Genomic DNA, 16,627 nt, shown 5'->3' on the forward strand with positions numbered 1-16,627 from the left:
ACATCCTGGCTGAAATTGTTTTTAAAATTGTTATTAACCTATCTCAAACTTGTGCAGGTATTTAACATTCTTGGGCATTTAGGGGTGAGCTGCCGGCTGGGGCTGATCGGGTCCTTCGCGGGCTCCCAGCGGCAGCGGGCGCCATCTTGGCTTGGGCTTCGCCTTCCACCACAGCCCTGCCCCTCCCCCGCCGCTCCGCCCCTACTTAGCAGCGCGTTTTCCTGCTCCCCTCGTGTCTGACCAGTGGCCCGGTGGCAGTGGGCTGATTGGTCGGCTGCTTGGCGAGCTGCTGCCTTTCCCTTTTCCCGCCCCGCTGATTGCGAGCGGTGGCGACATCCTGGCTGAAATTGTTTTTAAAATTGTTATTAACCTATCTCAAACTTGTGCAGGTATTTAACATTCTTGGGCATTTAGGGGTGAGCTGCCGGCTGGGGCTGATCGGGTCCTTTGCGGGCTCCCAGCGGCAGCGGGCGCCATCTTGGCTTGGGCTTCGCCTTCCACCACAGCCCTGCCCCTCCCCCGCCGCTCCGCCCCTACTTAGCAGCGCGTTTTCCTGCTCCCCTCGTGTCTGACCAGTGGCCCGGTGGCAGTGGGCTGATTGGTCGGCTGCTTGGCGAGCTGCTGCCTTTCCCTTTTCCCGCCCCGCTGATTGCGAGCGGTGGCGACATCCTGGCTGAAATTGTTTTTAAAATTGTTATTAACCTATCTCAAACTTGTGCAGGTATTTAACATTCTTGGGCATTTAGGGGTAAGCTGCCGGCTGGGGCTGATCGGGTCCTTCGCGGGCTCCCAGCGGCAGCGGGCGCCATCTTGGCTTGGGCTTCGCCTTCCACCACAGCCCTGCCCCTCCCCCGCCGCTCCGCCCCTACTTAGCAGCGCGTTTTCCTGCTCCCCTCGTGTCTGACCAGTGGCCCGGTGGCAGTGGGCTGATTGGTCGGCTGCTTGGCGAGCTGCTGCCTTTCCCTTTTCCCGCCCCGCTGATTGCGAGCGGTGGCGACATCCTGGCTGAAATTGTTTTTAAAATTGTTATTAACCTATCTCAAACTTGTGCAGGTATTTAACATTCTTGGGCATTTAGGGGTGAGCTGCCGGCTGGGGCTGATCGGGTCCTTCGCGGGCTCCCAGCGGCAGCGGGCGCCATCTTGGCTTGGGCTTCGCCTTCCACCACAGCCCTGCCCCTCCCCCGCCGCTCCGCCCCTACTTAGCAGCGCGTTTTCCTGCTCCCCTCGTGTCTGACCAGTGGCCCGGTGGCAGTGGGCTGATTGGTCGGCTGCTTGGCGAGCTGCTGCCTTTCCCTTTTCCCGCCCCGCTGATTGCGAGCGGTGGCGACATCCTGGCTGAAATTGTTTTTAAAATTGTTATTAACCTATCTCAAACTTGTGCAGGTATTTAACATTCTTGGGCATTTAGGGGTGAGCTGCCGGCTGGGGCTGATCGGGTCCTTCGCGGGCTCCCAGCGGCAGCGGGCGCCATCTTGGCTTGGGCTTCGCCTTCCACCACAGCCCTGCCCCTCCCCCGCCGCTCCGCCCCTACTTATACGGACAGCATGAGGCAGCGCAGCGGACGAGCGCAGCGGGCGCGACGGAGGCGCGCCGGAGTTGCGCCTGAGTTAAGCCCGTCTGCGCCCGTCCGCGGCCGGCCGGGGCTAGGAGCACGGGACGCTGCTGGCTATACCACCTACACCCCGTCTCAGCTATGCCTCCTGTGGTCCCCCGGCTGTATAAATTCCGCTACCACCACCGGCCTACAACTCCTCGGTCTATATAGTCCTCCCCCATCCCACCCCCCCAGTCTAGTATCATCTCTTGTTTCTTCTGCCTCCACATCCTCCCCTGCCCCCCCTTCACTCTCAGCCCCTCCTGCCCAATTGCCTTTTACTTCGGCTACCCTTCTAAACACCAGGTCCGCCGTAAACCACCAATACGAGCTATTTGACTACCTTGACACCAATGAACCAGATCTCCTGTTTTTAACTGAGACCTGGTTCAAGACCGACTCCCTGCCCAATGTGCTTGCCGCCCTACCATCTACTTATTCCGCCATCCGTGCGGATCGCCCTGACGGCAAGCGGAGAGGTGGAGTGGCGTTAATAGCCCACACTGGTGTCACTTTTCAAATCCTCCCCTCCCCACTTATCACCGATGTTGACCTTCTTTTAGCCCGTTCTACCTCCCATCAAGTCCCCCTTACTCTTGTTCTTATCTACCGTCCTCCCCAGTCCACTCCTTCATTCCTCCCCGAGATCCAGACCCTTTTGGCCACTTTGGCAGTTAATCATTCCTCTGTACTAGTACTAGGGGACCTTAATTTTTGGCCCAATGACCCGGCCGAAAGCCCCCAATCCAAGGAATTCACCAGCCTCATGAAAAATTTGAATTTTGTACCGCTTATCCACAGTCCTACCCACCAACATGGCCACACACTGGACCAAATCTGGACACTAAATGTTTCATCCACTCCTCCCATTATTTCTCCCTGCCCATGGTCAGATCATTTCACCATCACGTTTTCCCTTGCCCTATCACTCCCGGTCAAACCTCCCCTTCCCAAAAACACCTGGGTTCGGAAATGGGGTAAGGTAAACATGCCCTCCCTCTGTTCGGCCCTGGCCACGACCTGCCCGGACCTTACTGGTTTGACAGCCGGCCCTCAATTGGCCGCAATTAACAACTGGCTCGCGAGGGCAGGAGACGAATTCGCCCCCCTTAGGCGCCTCTCAGTAAAACGGGCCCATGCAGCCAACCGTTGGTTTACTTCCGACCTCAAAGAGAAAAAACTCGCTGCAAGAAGGGCTGAAAGAGCTTGGCGAAGAACTTACGACCCTGCCTTAAAAACAATTTATCTGGCCACTCTGCACACCTATAAAAAGAGCATCCTGGAAGCTAAGGCTGAATATTACACCCACAGGATACTGGTTGCGGAGTCACAATCGAAAGAAATCTTCTCCACTGTTCATGAGCTTGCCTCATCCACTAGAGCCACATCAACCATCCCCCCGTCTCAATCCCTCTGTGACTCGCTTAACGAGTTTTTTATAGATAAAGTTGTAAAAATTAAACATAACATCCCTCAACCCTCCCCCACCTTTGTGGACCCTTCCCACCCCCCTCCACTGCTAAACTGACCAACTTCCCACTCCTTACCATTGACACCCTTTGTCCCCTGCTTCAACGGGTCAAATCAGGCTCACCCCAGGACTTTGCCCCTGCTAACATACTCAGGGAAATCTACTTAGCTTGTCCCATCCCCCCTCTGACCCTCCTCAATGATTCACTTATTTATGGTCATGTTCCCATTTCACACAAATCAGCGACTGTCATCCCAATTTTTAAAAAATTGGACGCCGATCCTTCCTCTGCTTCCAATTACCGCCCCATTTCACTCCTCCCCTACCTTGCAAAGGTACTCGAAACTCACATCACTTCCACGCTGAGCACCCACATTGAGGCAAATCATTGCCTCTCCCCTTGTCAAGCTGGTTTTCGCCCCCTGCACTCTACCGAAAAAGTGGTCATTTCAGTTATGGACAAGCTGCGTGAAGGAATCGACATCAACCTTCCGCAAGCCCTGATTCTCCTTGATTTATCCGCCGCTTTTGACACGGTGGATCATACCATTCTTCTCAGCCGTGTCAAGGCGGCGGGTGTAGAGGGCCTAGCCTTATGCTGGCTAGAGTCCTTTCTTGCTGGGAGAACACAGGGAGTCCATCTGGCTGGTTTTGCGGCGGCCTCTCGCAAGGTAGAATGCGGGGTCCCCCAGGGTTCATCACTTTCCCCTCTTCTGTTTAACCTTTATATCTTCCCCCTTATTTTTATGTTACAGCAACTGGAGGTCACCGTATTCAACTATGCGGACGACCTCCAGTTAATTTTCAACCTGTCCCACTCACCTTTATCTGCCCTGAACGTTCAAACCATCATGACCCTCATTCAAGATTGGATGAACTGCAGCCACCTCAAACTCAACCCGGACAAGACCGAACTGGTCCTGACCGGAGGTGGCTGCAGTCCCTGGTCTCCCTCTTTCTGGCCCCCTTCCCTTGGTGCCCCTCCACTTCCGGTTCCCAAAGTGAAGACCCTGGGTATCTTTCTTAATCCCCAGCTTACTGTTCTCCCACAAGTTAATTCTGTGGTCTCTTCATCTTTTTTTTCCCTCAGAGTGATTAGGAAAGTTTCCCGCTTCTTTTCCCCCCCAGCTCTAAAAATCATCATGATGGCCATGGTACTGTCCGTATAGATTATGGCAACATAGTCTATAATGGAGCTCCTGCATACATGATCCATCGTTTACAACTGGTGCAGAATCAGGCGGCCCGTCTGATCCATGGCCTTCCCAGATATCATCGGGTCACCCCTTTACTCAGGTCCCTGCATTGGCTCCCCATAAGAGAGCGTGCCCTGTTTAAACTCGGCTGTCTTACCTATCAAGCCAGAGCGGGCACTGCTCCCGAGTTTATTTGTTCCCTCATCAAACCATACTGTCCAGGCAGAGAACTCCGCTCGGCCCATTTGGCCCTCCTTACCATTCCTCGCTTTAAAAAGCAGAGGGCGGGCGGAGCGAGATTCGCTTTCCTGGCTCCAACGTTTTGGAACTCCCTCCCGATTGCCCTGCGCACCTCACTCTCCTACCCCCTGTTCCGGAAAAACCTTAAAACTTTTTTGTTCACCCAAGCCTACCCTTAAATCTCCCTGCTGCTGCCATCCACTGATCACCACTAGCGCCATGAAACCGCTGGGTATGCGAGCGCTGTACAAATGTTTTTAAATTCAAATTCAAATTCAAATGTCTGTGATAAGTGGCGCACTTACGGCGAGAAATCAAAAGACACAGAAATGATGGGAGGAATGTGGAACAAGTCAAAATACACCCCCAGTCAAGAGACCTGTGTTAATCTGTCATTCTTTTGCGCACCATACCATTCCAGTTTAGACCCAGCCATATGCAAATCAGTGTTCACCCTGCTCCTTATGGGAATTGTCCAGCCCAAACTGCTAAACCAGATCCTACAACAGTAGCACTTACAGAACATGGATCACAATGTATGTCTACCTCCACTCTGCATTTAGATTTTTACAGAACTTACAGTACTCTTCTTTATGGGACTGACCCTACATTTTGAGAGAGCTCTGAGAAGGCACCAGGCAGGAATTTACCCATTAAGGGGCCTGAAAATATTTTTTTAATTTTCACCCAAGGCATTTTACATAAGAAGAACTTTTGCCTTTACAAGCAGAAATTAGAATTCACCATAATATTGATTAACCTGGTGTGCGATGTCAATAAAAGAATCGTTTAACAAGCATAACACAGCCAAATCTGATCGTTGGTGCAGGTGGTCTCAACTGGCACATGTCTGTGCATGGTATGTCGTGACAATCGACGCAGATATGTGATCTCACTAACAGTGAGCCTGTGGGATGGTTAAAACCTACGGGCAACGCCATACACGACAGAGCACTCAATTGATAAACAGATTATGTACTTTGTGTATATGTGTAAAGAGATGCACGTCTGAGCAGTTTCATTAACATTTTGGTGGAAGCGGGCAGCTGATGTCATGGAACCTTGCACTGTTTACTGCAACGGTGGGAAGCACCATTTTACCAGGTTAAGCTAGACTCACTGAAGCACATGCAGGGCCCTTAGAGGTACTGCTCACTCGGTAGCGAACGATGGACGAAAGGTCATTGCTGATTTGATGAACTCCCAGAAAATGGTACATGAATGGTCCTAGCTGCACTGGCAAAAATGAGTCATGGACACAATATCTCTCAATAACATTAAGAAAACTTTAACATTTTTCTTGACTTCCTCAGATAAATGTATACATTTCACTGACATCTATTGCTCTCGGGTACAAAGTACAGTACTCAAGGCATTACCACCTCAATTTGACTTCGTGAATTAATATAGATAAGGAACTGTTTGTCATTGGCTCGATAGATGCAATTCTGACAACTCTCCTTCTGGTCTCCAGTTTTAGACGATTGTCACACTACCTAGATCAAGAATTTGGAAGCCTTGCTAGATAAAGTATTGACAACAGAAAAGTCACTAGTGCTGACTGAGGGATTTATTTTACCTATGAACAGTGTGAAAAATATTTTATACCTCACCTAGACTCAGAGAGCGTGCACCATGCTTTTTCATGTTTATAATATATTTTTGTTGGTTATTTCTGTATTGTCTAAGGTGTATATTGCCATAGGAAACAATACATTCAATATTCAAACACTTTGAACACTAAAAGACTACGTAATGCAAGCCAGCACAGAGTGCACAAACGTTACTTACACAAAAAAATGAGTAAATTGTATTAAGACAGTTCATGTTTTTGATTTTTGACTCATGGTGATAATAGTGTTTCATATTACAACATTCAGTGAATATCATTGGCTTGAGACAGAATGCAATACAGGGAAACGTGTTAGAGTTACAAATGGTTTTCTACTTACAACACATTTTTCCCAAATAATAGACATTCTTTCTTCAATACCATTGGTTCCTTCAGGGATATGCGAAAAGTTGTCCTTTCCTACTGCCTTTTGTGCTGTAGTGAATGTGCAATGTGCACTGCCGGTTACCTGTAGATCTCCACTAAAAGAAACATATATATTAATACATAAAATAAAATTTCTCCTATTCATTTGTTCGACATTGACATGGTTTTTAAAAGGTTTCCAAATCCCACATCGGTGTATGAGGCCATTCAGAGATTGGAGAAGCTGGAGAGAAGGCAGTCAGACACTTGGGATTACTCTGATCTGACCGTCTATGGTCATTGGCTGCTGCACAGACTAGGGTTTTTTTTAATTGAATTTTTATTAAAGCTCAATACAATACAGAACCGTTAACCCCGTGCCCAGGGATGTATGACGTTACAACGCATGCTTTTACCAAGCATGCTGTTACAACGCGGTTTTTACAACGCATACCATTACAACGCATAGCGCTTTGGGTTGCTGGATAGTGAATAGTTTAATTTACTATTCCAACTCCAGTCCCCGTGGACACTAGGGAAGGTGTTGGATAGTAAATTAAATCTATTCCCTATCCTAGAGCGCCCCCCAGCGCAATGCGTTGTAATGGTTTTTGTTGTAAAACCTGCGTTGTAATAGCACTGCGTGGTAAAAGTTGCGTTGTAAAGGATGTTTCCCGTGCCCAGGCACTTCCATTAGATAATCTGACTTACATGACATTTTCGTTGCTGAATAGACTGATAATTCAATTCCAAGTGAGCACATAGCTTACAACTGTGATGCATTGTAAACTAAAGAACTGCTATGACATTAGTAGTACCCACAATTACAGTCCACCAACAAAGACATTCCTGAATAGCATGATCAGAATTCCACATCCACATCTGGACCCACCCTTCACCTTCATACATCGCCGGGCCAACCCTGGCACTAACTATATCTCCTCTCTGTTATTCTCCTCTGTGTTGCTTACATCATCTTCCTTTTTGCTTATTATGTAAATCCGATTGATAGGGACCCCAGTTGCTGTTTGGTCTACTGGTGGTAAGGGGGAGTAGCTGATTGTATGTATCAGCCTGTGTATTGCAGTAGAGCATATCCATGTGCCAATCTTTTATTAGCGACAAAGGACCCCTGACCCACTTCAATGCCACTCGTTGCTTGGCGAGCAGCAGGCCAATAGCTATTAGAAGTTGCACGGTTTTCCCTTATCTAGATCCCAACCCAGCAGAGCTTGCTTTGGGTCCGGCTCCAGTTCTGCACTTATAATGATACCTAGCTCACAAAATATCTTGTGCCAGAATTCCTGTTCGCTCCCACATCTTTGACATATTGAGTCTTCTCTCACTCCAAATTTGTATTGTCTCTCTGGTGTGTAGTAAGCTCTATGTAAAAATTTATAATGAATAAGTCTTTGACTATTATTCATAGAAACTGTTTTTGTACGCTCACAAAGTATTGCCAGTCCTTATCACTGAGCAGATTCCCCAGGTTCGTCTGCCAGCCAAATCTAACCTTCAAGGCGCCTGTTCGACGTGTGTCTTGAAAACTTGAGTAACATTTAGTGGTCAATCTGGCTGGGGTGTCGTTTTTTATTAGGGTGGACAGCGTTCCCATTGATTGTGGTTCTGTTATATCCTCCACCAACAATGCTTGCCAATGACGCCTAGCTCTGTAGAAATGGAATTTGGCTAGCATTGATATTTGCGGGATGGCTTCTTGTAACGTGTCCCATGTGCGCACCATCCCGTCCGTGAAGAAGTTTCCCTCATTTTCTGGATATCCAGTGTTTGCAGAGCCTTCCTAGCGCCGCCCTCCTGCTCCAGCGGGAACCATAAACACCACAGCAATGAGACTTCTGGTCCATATAATAACGCTCCTGCCTGCTTGTGCAATAATGCTTGCCATGCCTGAACTGTAGTGGGTAGGGAATCAAAAACCTGATGTCGTCTGGGTGGAGGCTGAAATAGAGTCTGAGGCAATGTGAGCTGGTCTGCTGCATTCTTCCCTATGTATAAATAAGGGGTGTCCTGTGGGCCCTGTATTCAATAATTTACAGAGGTGCGTTGTGCATTCTATAATAAATTTTTCAAATCCGGGGCTCCCAATCCACCTAGGTCGTACGGTAATGTGAGCGAGTCCCTCCACACTCGCGGTTGCTGAAACTGTGGGCGGGGTAGCAACATTGGTATGTTTCGGAATAGGAAAAGGAATCTTGGCTGAACCACCATTTTCATCAGTGCTACACGTCCTATCAGTGAAAGGGGGAGCCTGATCCATCTAAAATCATCCTCCATCAATTTCAGTATTGCCGTGCCATAATTCTCAAGCATTACTATGGATGGGTCTGGGTTAACTCTGATTCCCAGGTATCTGACTGAATATGTAGTCCATTGGAGGAATATTCCAGACCCAGCAGTGTAGTTACTCGTGTGAGCGGGAATATTATTGATTTATCTCAATTTATGCATAGCCATGAGTGCCCACCGAAACGGACTACCTCTCGCAAAACTGGTGAAAGATGTATATCTGGGTTACGTATATACAACAATGTGTCATATGCATATGCAGAGATGTTGAGTGTATACCCTGGGAATCTCAACCCTCTGTGACCATGATATTCATGGATCGTGCATGCCAGTGGCTCCGTTACCACCGCATACAGCAAAGGAGATAAAGGGCAACCTTGCCTCATGCCCCTCGTGATGTTGAGCGTTTTGGAGACAGCATTTCCTATCCTGACTTTTGCAGTGGGCATCGTGTACATCACGAGATTAATCGTAGGAATTTCTCCCCCACCCCGATTCTTTGTAGGACTGCCAACATGAATTCCTGCCGAATCAAATGCCTTTTCGGCATCCAGGAACACCGCTGCAGCTTTAACTGCGGGTCTAATCTCTGCCGCAAACCAAAGAGTGTTCTAAGATTCTGCATCAGATTCCGGCAAGGGACAAATCCTGCTTGTTCGGGGCTTATAATACCGGGCAGTAGTGGTGCCAGTCTATTGGCTAGATTTTCGCATAAATCTTGGTATCTATGTTTAGCAATGACAGTGGCCTATATAAAGAGCAATTGGCGGGGGTCTTATCCGGTTTTAGCAGTGTCACTATCAGGGCCTCTCTGAGTGTAGGGGGCATCACTCCTGTTTCTGCCATTTCCTCATATAGTGTTTTAAGGTGTGGGATTAATAATCCCAGAAACTCCTTGTAAAAAGCTATTGTTAGTCTATCGGATCTTGGAGCTTTCCCTGTAGCCATACTTTTTAGTGCCCCTCTAATCACAGAAGTTTGCAGCGAGGCCATTAAATGCTCCCTGTGTTCCGATGTTAGCTGCACCATTTTAATATCTGCCAAATATTCAATGAGTTCTGCTAGATCTGTTTTAACATGTGAGGTGTACAGTATTGCGTAGTATATTTTGAACTGCTCTGCAATGTCTTCCGGTGCCTGAACTGGGTGTCCTTTGTTGTCTATTATTTCTGTTATCATATCTGCATTTTGAGGATGTCTCAGTATCCCTGCCAATGTTACACCTGGCCTATCCTGCTCGCCTTACGCACGCGCGGAGGCATACTTCCCCATAATGTTTGTTTTCATCATTTGTTGTTTCTTGATATTCTGCAAATTTTTGCCTGAGATCTGCAGCATGTTTGGAGCCCTTGTCCCTCAATAAAGAACTTTCTATGGTTCCAATGGCTCACTCCAGAGTGTCAAAACTGCTGCGGATCGAGCAAAGAACTCCAGCATGTGAGGCTATTGTCACCCCCCTAATATATACATTAATGGTTTCCCACACTGTGGCGAAGGATTTAACTGACCCTATGTTCTTTGCGAAGAACTCTTCTATAGCTCGCTGCAATTCTGCCTTCAAACTTGCATCTAGGAATGAGTATGGGGGAACCTTCATGCGAATGTAGGCACTCTGGGGGCTCGATATTCTAGGACTAGTTGAACTGGGGAATGGTCAGAATATGTTCTAGGGAGATGTTTGCATGCTGTCACTCTCTCTCCCAAGCCTCTCGACAGCAGCCACAAATCTATACATATGTGTGTATCATACACAGAGGAATACTGTGTGTAGCCCTCAATGCCTGGGGATTTGTATTGCCATATATCTATGAGGTTTCCCTTCTGCATAAAATCTAGTATAGCTAAGGCCGCTGCCGCTGGGTGTCTAGCTGGCTTTTTAGAGCGGTCTATGTCTGGGTTGAGAATGCAATTAAAGTTGCCTCCCAATACCTGTGGTAGCCCAGCCCACTGTGTTAGTTGTGCCTCAATCATGTAATAAAAGAGGGGGTTGTCACAGTGCGGCCCATCGATGCCTATCAGCAAGAAGCTTAGGTCTCCTTTGCTGCATTTCGCTACTGCATACCTGCCATTTTTATCACTAAGGAGTCCCATCAGTGCCACTCCGGCTCTCTTATCTGCCCACAGAAGTACTTCCCTCGCATGTGACGTGAAAGCTGCAGAGTAACAGTTTCCATGCATTATTATGTTGCACCCCTTCACTGTTCTTAGAGCTGAGGTGCATCTCTTGTAAAAACGCCACATCTATATTGTGCCTTTTTAAATAGGCTGTTATCTTCCTGGTTTTTCTATTGTCATTAAGAACTCTCACGTTCCACATATTTAGCTGTATTGTCTGTGTTTTCATGCTAGTCTGTGCCATTGGGTTTGCAATCAGAATGGTTGATTTGCATTGCAGTGTTTGTGTAGTGCCTGGTGTTCCGTCTTATTCACTCCCTCCCAATTTTAGATCCCACAATTACTATAACCAAAACAGTATCCCCCATGCTATTAGTGACACCAACTTCCATAGCTATCATGGATCCCACCCCCTCACCCAAATATACATCCCAATTCAGAACATTCTGAGAAGTGTGTAACACTTGGGGGCAGATGTTACCTATTCACTCTGGACTTTTATGCCACTTTTCTATCACGTATACATCCCTGTACAGGAGTTCAAATTACCTGCAACTATCCAAATACAAACATTTTGAGGTGTGGGAATATCTCATTACATGTCTGATCCTGCTACATCTCTAATTTAGTCTTTATAATTACCAGTGCAGCATTGGGTTATTTATACAGAGCTGGTCTTGTGTACAGCAGTCCCAAGCCTGGCGTAATAGTCACTCTGCAGATGCTACCATGCCCTCACCTATATGGTAAAACAAACACTTTTCAAAAAGGAATGAGAGTTTCATTTTGACCGTAACTGCTTCATTCGTCCTCAGCATTTTGTGTCTCTCCTTTACCGCGGCTACGACTGTCCTGGGAAGCTCGGCACCTAGTTGCTGGCTCCCTGTTCTTGAGGAATTGCATTACCGCCTTTGGGTCTGTGAAGTAGTGCACCTTGCCATCCATATTGATCCTTAATTTGGCTGGATATTGCATACTGTACTCTAGATTACGTTCTCTGAGCCTCTTTTTGGCAGGGAGGTACAACCGTCTCGCTTTCTGAACTTGCAAGGTGAAATCTGGGAATATGGGTATCTCAGAACTTTCCAGTCTGAAAGACCCTGCATCTCTCACCTTCCTTTGAGCTGCAGCGCAATCCCTGAAATTCAACAAACTCGCTATTATCGCCTCAGGATGCCCCCAGGAATGGCCTGGGTGCCAGAGAACGATGTGCACGTTCCATGATAAAAATTTCAGAGAAAGTGTTTCTTCCCAGGAGCTCAATCAATATTTTTTCAATGTACCACTCCATGTTCCCAGTATTTGTGGACTCCGCAATTCCCACAATGCGGATTTTATTCCATCTCGATTGTGCTTCAAGATCTTCAGATTGAAGCGTATGTAATAGCTTGCAGATTGCCTTGCATGCACCTACTTCTGTGTTTAACGTGTCCTCAGCATCTGAGAGTCTTTGTTCCACCATATCTAATCTATCACCATACTTGTCGAGGCAATCCAACATCCTATCCATGCAGAACATTAGAGTGTTGATTTTGCTACCTATTTTTGATAGGCACTGTTGCATACTGTGCAATATTTGCTTGATGTCTTGGTCATTGGCTACTTCATGGTCCTCAGATGTTGCCTCCGTGTCAGTGGAAGTATGTTCTCGTGACCTGGGGGTTTATGCAAATCAAACTGCAATTTTGATTGAGTCTTATCCTGTTTTCCCATTTTGTCTTTTTGAGATGCGGTAGTTGAATCTCCCTTCTCTGCCAGTGTGGCTCCAGTTATGCGCGTCACTGGAATTCTCTGCGCCGTAACAATGAGGGAAACCATCCACTTGTAAAAAATCTGTGTCTTGTGCTCCTATTGGACGTGTATTATCCCTTGCCGGTCTTTTACGCCTCATGGTTCATGTTGCAGGGAGTGCCAACTGTGGGGTGTGAGCACGTTCATGGGTCCTCTGCAGCGATCAAATACCTTACATTGATGGTACAGCCTAAGATGCCTGTCTTGCCTGCTGAAGGACCGTAGTACCTAGTGGTCGCACAGTGATTACCTGGAGCTACTATTTATCCCAAAGCTGCCGTCTGAGTCCTCTCATCACAGCGCATGCCTGTTTGTCTCATTCTGCCCGGCTAGTTGATGCGTGCCAGCACTGGGGTCCGAGTGTTTTCTGCTGGGGTACCACTCTTCAGGAGATAGTTCCTTCGTCTTCTGGGTTAGGTTTCAGCGAGTCATAACAGCAGCTCAACCTCTGCTGCCGCTGTTGTTTATCACTCTGAGCTACGTAGGGTCAGAATGGGGCCCCCAGTCACCTGCTCGATCGCTAGAGCAAATTTTGCTTAACTGCCTTGCTGCAGACCAGTTGTTAAGCACACGTCTGTGCACCAATCTGTTATCCCCCGCTGTTTCGATCTGCTGGATTCGCCCACTTTTTGTGACGGGCACTATTTTGTCTCCTCGCTCACGTGGGACAGCTGGACAGCCACACCTTGTGCTTCAGTCGCACAGTTTCTCGGTTTCTCAAGTAAATATCTTGTCCTCCCCAGGACTCTGATTTACGTATGCTGAGTCAGGTGCACTCTGTGTGGCTGCCGGAGATCAATTTAGTCCACGGTGCACAGGCCCGCTATGCTGCACTATGTTGTCACTTTCTGAGCTGCCCAGGCGGCCCAGAACGGGGCTCTCAATCCCTCTGGGTGGTTCAAAGAGACCTAGGCTGTCGTCCGCACCGCTTCATCTGCACACCGAGCTGCTGCTTACTTGTGGTGTTAGTCTGGTTGTCGCGCACCACCGGCCTCAGCCATTGTGTGCTCCGCAGCGATCCCATCTGCTGGCTGCTTCATCAATGCGGCGCTGGCATGCGCTCATCTACCCGCAGTTCTGCGCTCACAGACCTTGCGTTTACTCGCACCAGTATGGCTCACCGCAATCGCCCACAGCCTACCGGAATCATGATACTGTATTTGAGAGGTATATCCCGACCATCGCTGCTTTCGTGTTTTTTTTCTCTCCGGGCCACCAGGGCCGGACTGGGTACCGGGGATTTTAGAATGCTGCTGAGCTGGGGGCCGATTTCGTTGATGGAAACCTGCGTGTACTGAATGAAATTCGTTTTGCTTTAATTATTTCGAAGCACACGCAGGTCTCCATGAACAAAATCAGACCCCACCGCGGTGAAATCAGCCCCTAGCTCGGCAGCATTCCAAAACGCCAGGTAGTCAGTCCGGCCCTGCGGGCCATGCGTAGTCCCATGAAGGCCTTCAACATCAAGCAATGATGGCAATGGCCACCCACAGAGCTTGGAAATTCTGGGTTCTGGTGCAGGTGTCATTAGTCTCTGCAACTTTCAGCTCAGTTTGGGATGATCAACGAATTATGTGTGCTAGGATTTTGCCAGATTTTTGTGGCGGCCGCTGAAGCTCACTTAGTTAGCTGGCATCTTGTTTATTTATTTATTTATTTATTTATTTATGAGTTTTGTATAGCGCGGACAAGACCCGTGGGTATCAGAGCGCTTCACATGTAAGATAAATTACAGACATTATGGAGGCAATTGTAACAACAGATATATATGAAGTATAAGACGATAAGCTGTAAGAGAGATTATAAGTAGGAGTTCTTCAGCCTATCCAGTTAGTGTTAGGAGGTGAGTGAAGTATGGTTATATAGTATAACAGTGCAAATAATATGTGTAAATAGCATTAAGGAGTAAAAAGTGTTGCCATGTATCCGGGATCCTAGGCAATAAAACACAGTGAGGTAGAGAGTATATAGTATTGTCTGTGAGTTACCGATATCGGATCACCTAGATTTGAGGTAGTAGTAAAGTGTGTGGCCAAGGTTTTAAACATGAAATCAGTCGGTTGACAGATAATTGATCTTCAGGATGTTCTAGTCGAGGCCGTCTCTCTTTGGCGTAGATGTTCTCATCAATAATCAGTACGCTACTCTATGAAAGGTATTTGCTCATCATGTGGTTCTTCAGTTCACGTTTGAATGTTATCGAATTTTGAATCTTCCTGATGTTCGGAGGTATTGAGTTCCAGACTCTAGGGGCGGCTCCTGAGAACGCTCGGTCGTAGGTCTTTTTCTTACGGAAAAAGGCTGGCCTCAGTAGCAGTTCTTTGGCGCTTCTAGTTGGTCTGTTGCCTCCCGATAGCTTAATTTTCTTGGCCCGGTATCTCGGCGTGTTGTGGTGAACTGCTCTGTGGGTAATACAAGCCATCTTCATTTGGATTCTGGCCTCATAGGGTAGCCAGTTTAGTGTTTTCAGGTGAGGAGATATGTGATCGAATTTCCTCGATCCCGTGATCAGTCTTGCCGCTGCATTGAGACAGGCTTTTAGTGGTGCTGTGGATGTTTTCGGTAGACCCGCTAACGTGGTGCAACCGTATTCAATCCTCGAAATAACTAGGGATTGTACAGCCAGTTTTAGGTCCGCCTTTGAGATGTGCGGTTTCAGTTTTCTTAAATAGTTCAGATGGAAACGGGCACTCTTGGCCATTGAGTTTATGTGGTCTTTCATGTCCAGGTTCTCATCTAAGGTAATTCCAAGTGATTTTGCTGAATTAACTAGGGTCGGGGTGCAGTTCAGCGCGGTCACCAGTTTCGTCAATTCCTTTACCTCAGGACGGTTCTTCGTCGGTGAAATTAACAAGAATTCAGTTTTATGGGCATTTAATTTCAAATGGTTCGTGGTTAACCACTGTAGAGCTCTCTTTAGTGTCTTGTTCATTAGGTCAATGTCAGCAAGGGAGGCGATCTTTATGTATATTTGCGTGTCATCTGCATACATGTGATAGGGTATCTGTGATTCCCGAAGGATCTCCGTGAGGGGTTCAACATACAAGTTGAATAGATCTGGGGATAACGTTGAACCTTGTGGGACCCCGACGGCAGTAGGACAAGGGGAAGAAGTTGCTTGATTGACCAGGAAACGTTGAGTCCTATTGTGCAGGAAAGATTTAAACCATTTCAGCACATTTCCCGACAAGCCCATCCTTTCTTGTAGCCTGGTCGTCAGCATTTCATGATTTACCGTGTCAAATGCAGATGACAGGTCTAGGAGAATCAGTAGGCATGCTTGATTTCTGTCTAGGGCTTGTAGGGCGTCGTCCACGATATGCAGGATCGCAGTTTCAGTACTATGCCCAGCTCTGAATCCAGATTGGCAATCATCTAGTAATTGTTCCTAGGCAAGCTCCACCCCAAACTAAGGGGTAGTAAGCAGAAAGCACACGTACATCGCTAGGATTTGTATTAATCCTATGCCTGTGAAGAATAAATTCATACATTTCTCATTACATAATTTCGCATAATCTGTGTAGATGGGAGAGTGGCTTGCGCAGGAAATATCACTGAAAGAGGCATTTTCTGCTCAAAACAGTCTTCTGCATACGTCTCACATGACTTGTTTATGCAAAAAGGGTTCTGCATGGAAAAAAGTGACATGAGAGGTCGGCTATCAACGCGTCATTCTAAAAGTGTAATTTGACACATTTTCATTACATTTGGCGTAATTGTACAGAAATATTCTATTTTGCAAAACCCCTTACTGGACTTGGTTGGATAATTGCATCATAGAATGCCATAAGATAAACAAGAACACGATAACAGGAGCTTCCACGGTCTTGTGTCTGGTGAACTTCTACTCATATTTTTTTTGTTCTGTTTTCAGTGCTAAATCCACAAAAAACAAAACAGATTGGTGCTCTGCCAATAAATGTTGCTTGCTGG

General features: G+C 47.2%; 1 protein-coding gene across 1 annotated transcript in view; it reads right to left on the reverse strand.

The window, feature by feature from the left end:
* DPYSL4 (dihydropyrimidinase like 4) overlaps positions 1 to 16,627 on the reverse strand; it is a 255,676-nt gene that overhangs the window by 125,130 nt on the left and 113,919 nt on the right. Inside the window, exon 10 of the mRNA XM_078641144.1 lies at positions 6,456 to 6,597. Within this exon, the coding sequence (XP_078497270.1) occupies positions 6,456 to 6,597 (142 nt within the window). The remainder of the gene's footprint in view (positions 1 to 6,455; positions 6,598 to 16,627) is intronic.

Source organism: Lissotriton helveticus, chromosome 5_1 (genome assembly GCF_964261635.1).
Source record: "Lissotriton helveticus chromosome 5_1, aLisHel1.1, whole genome shotgun sequence".
NCBI classification, from domain to species: domain Eukaryota; kingdom Metazoa; phylum Chordata; class Amphibia; order Caudata; family Salamandridae; genus Lissotriton; species Lissotriton helveticus.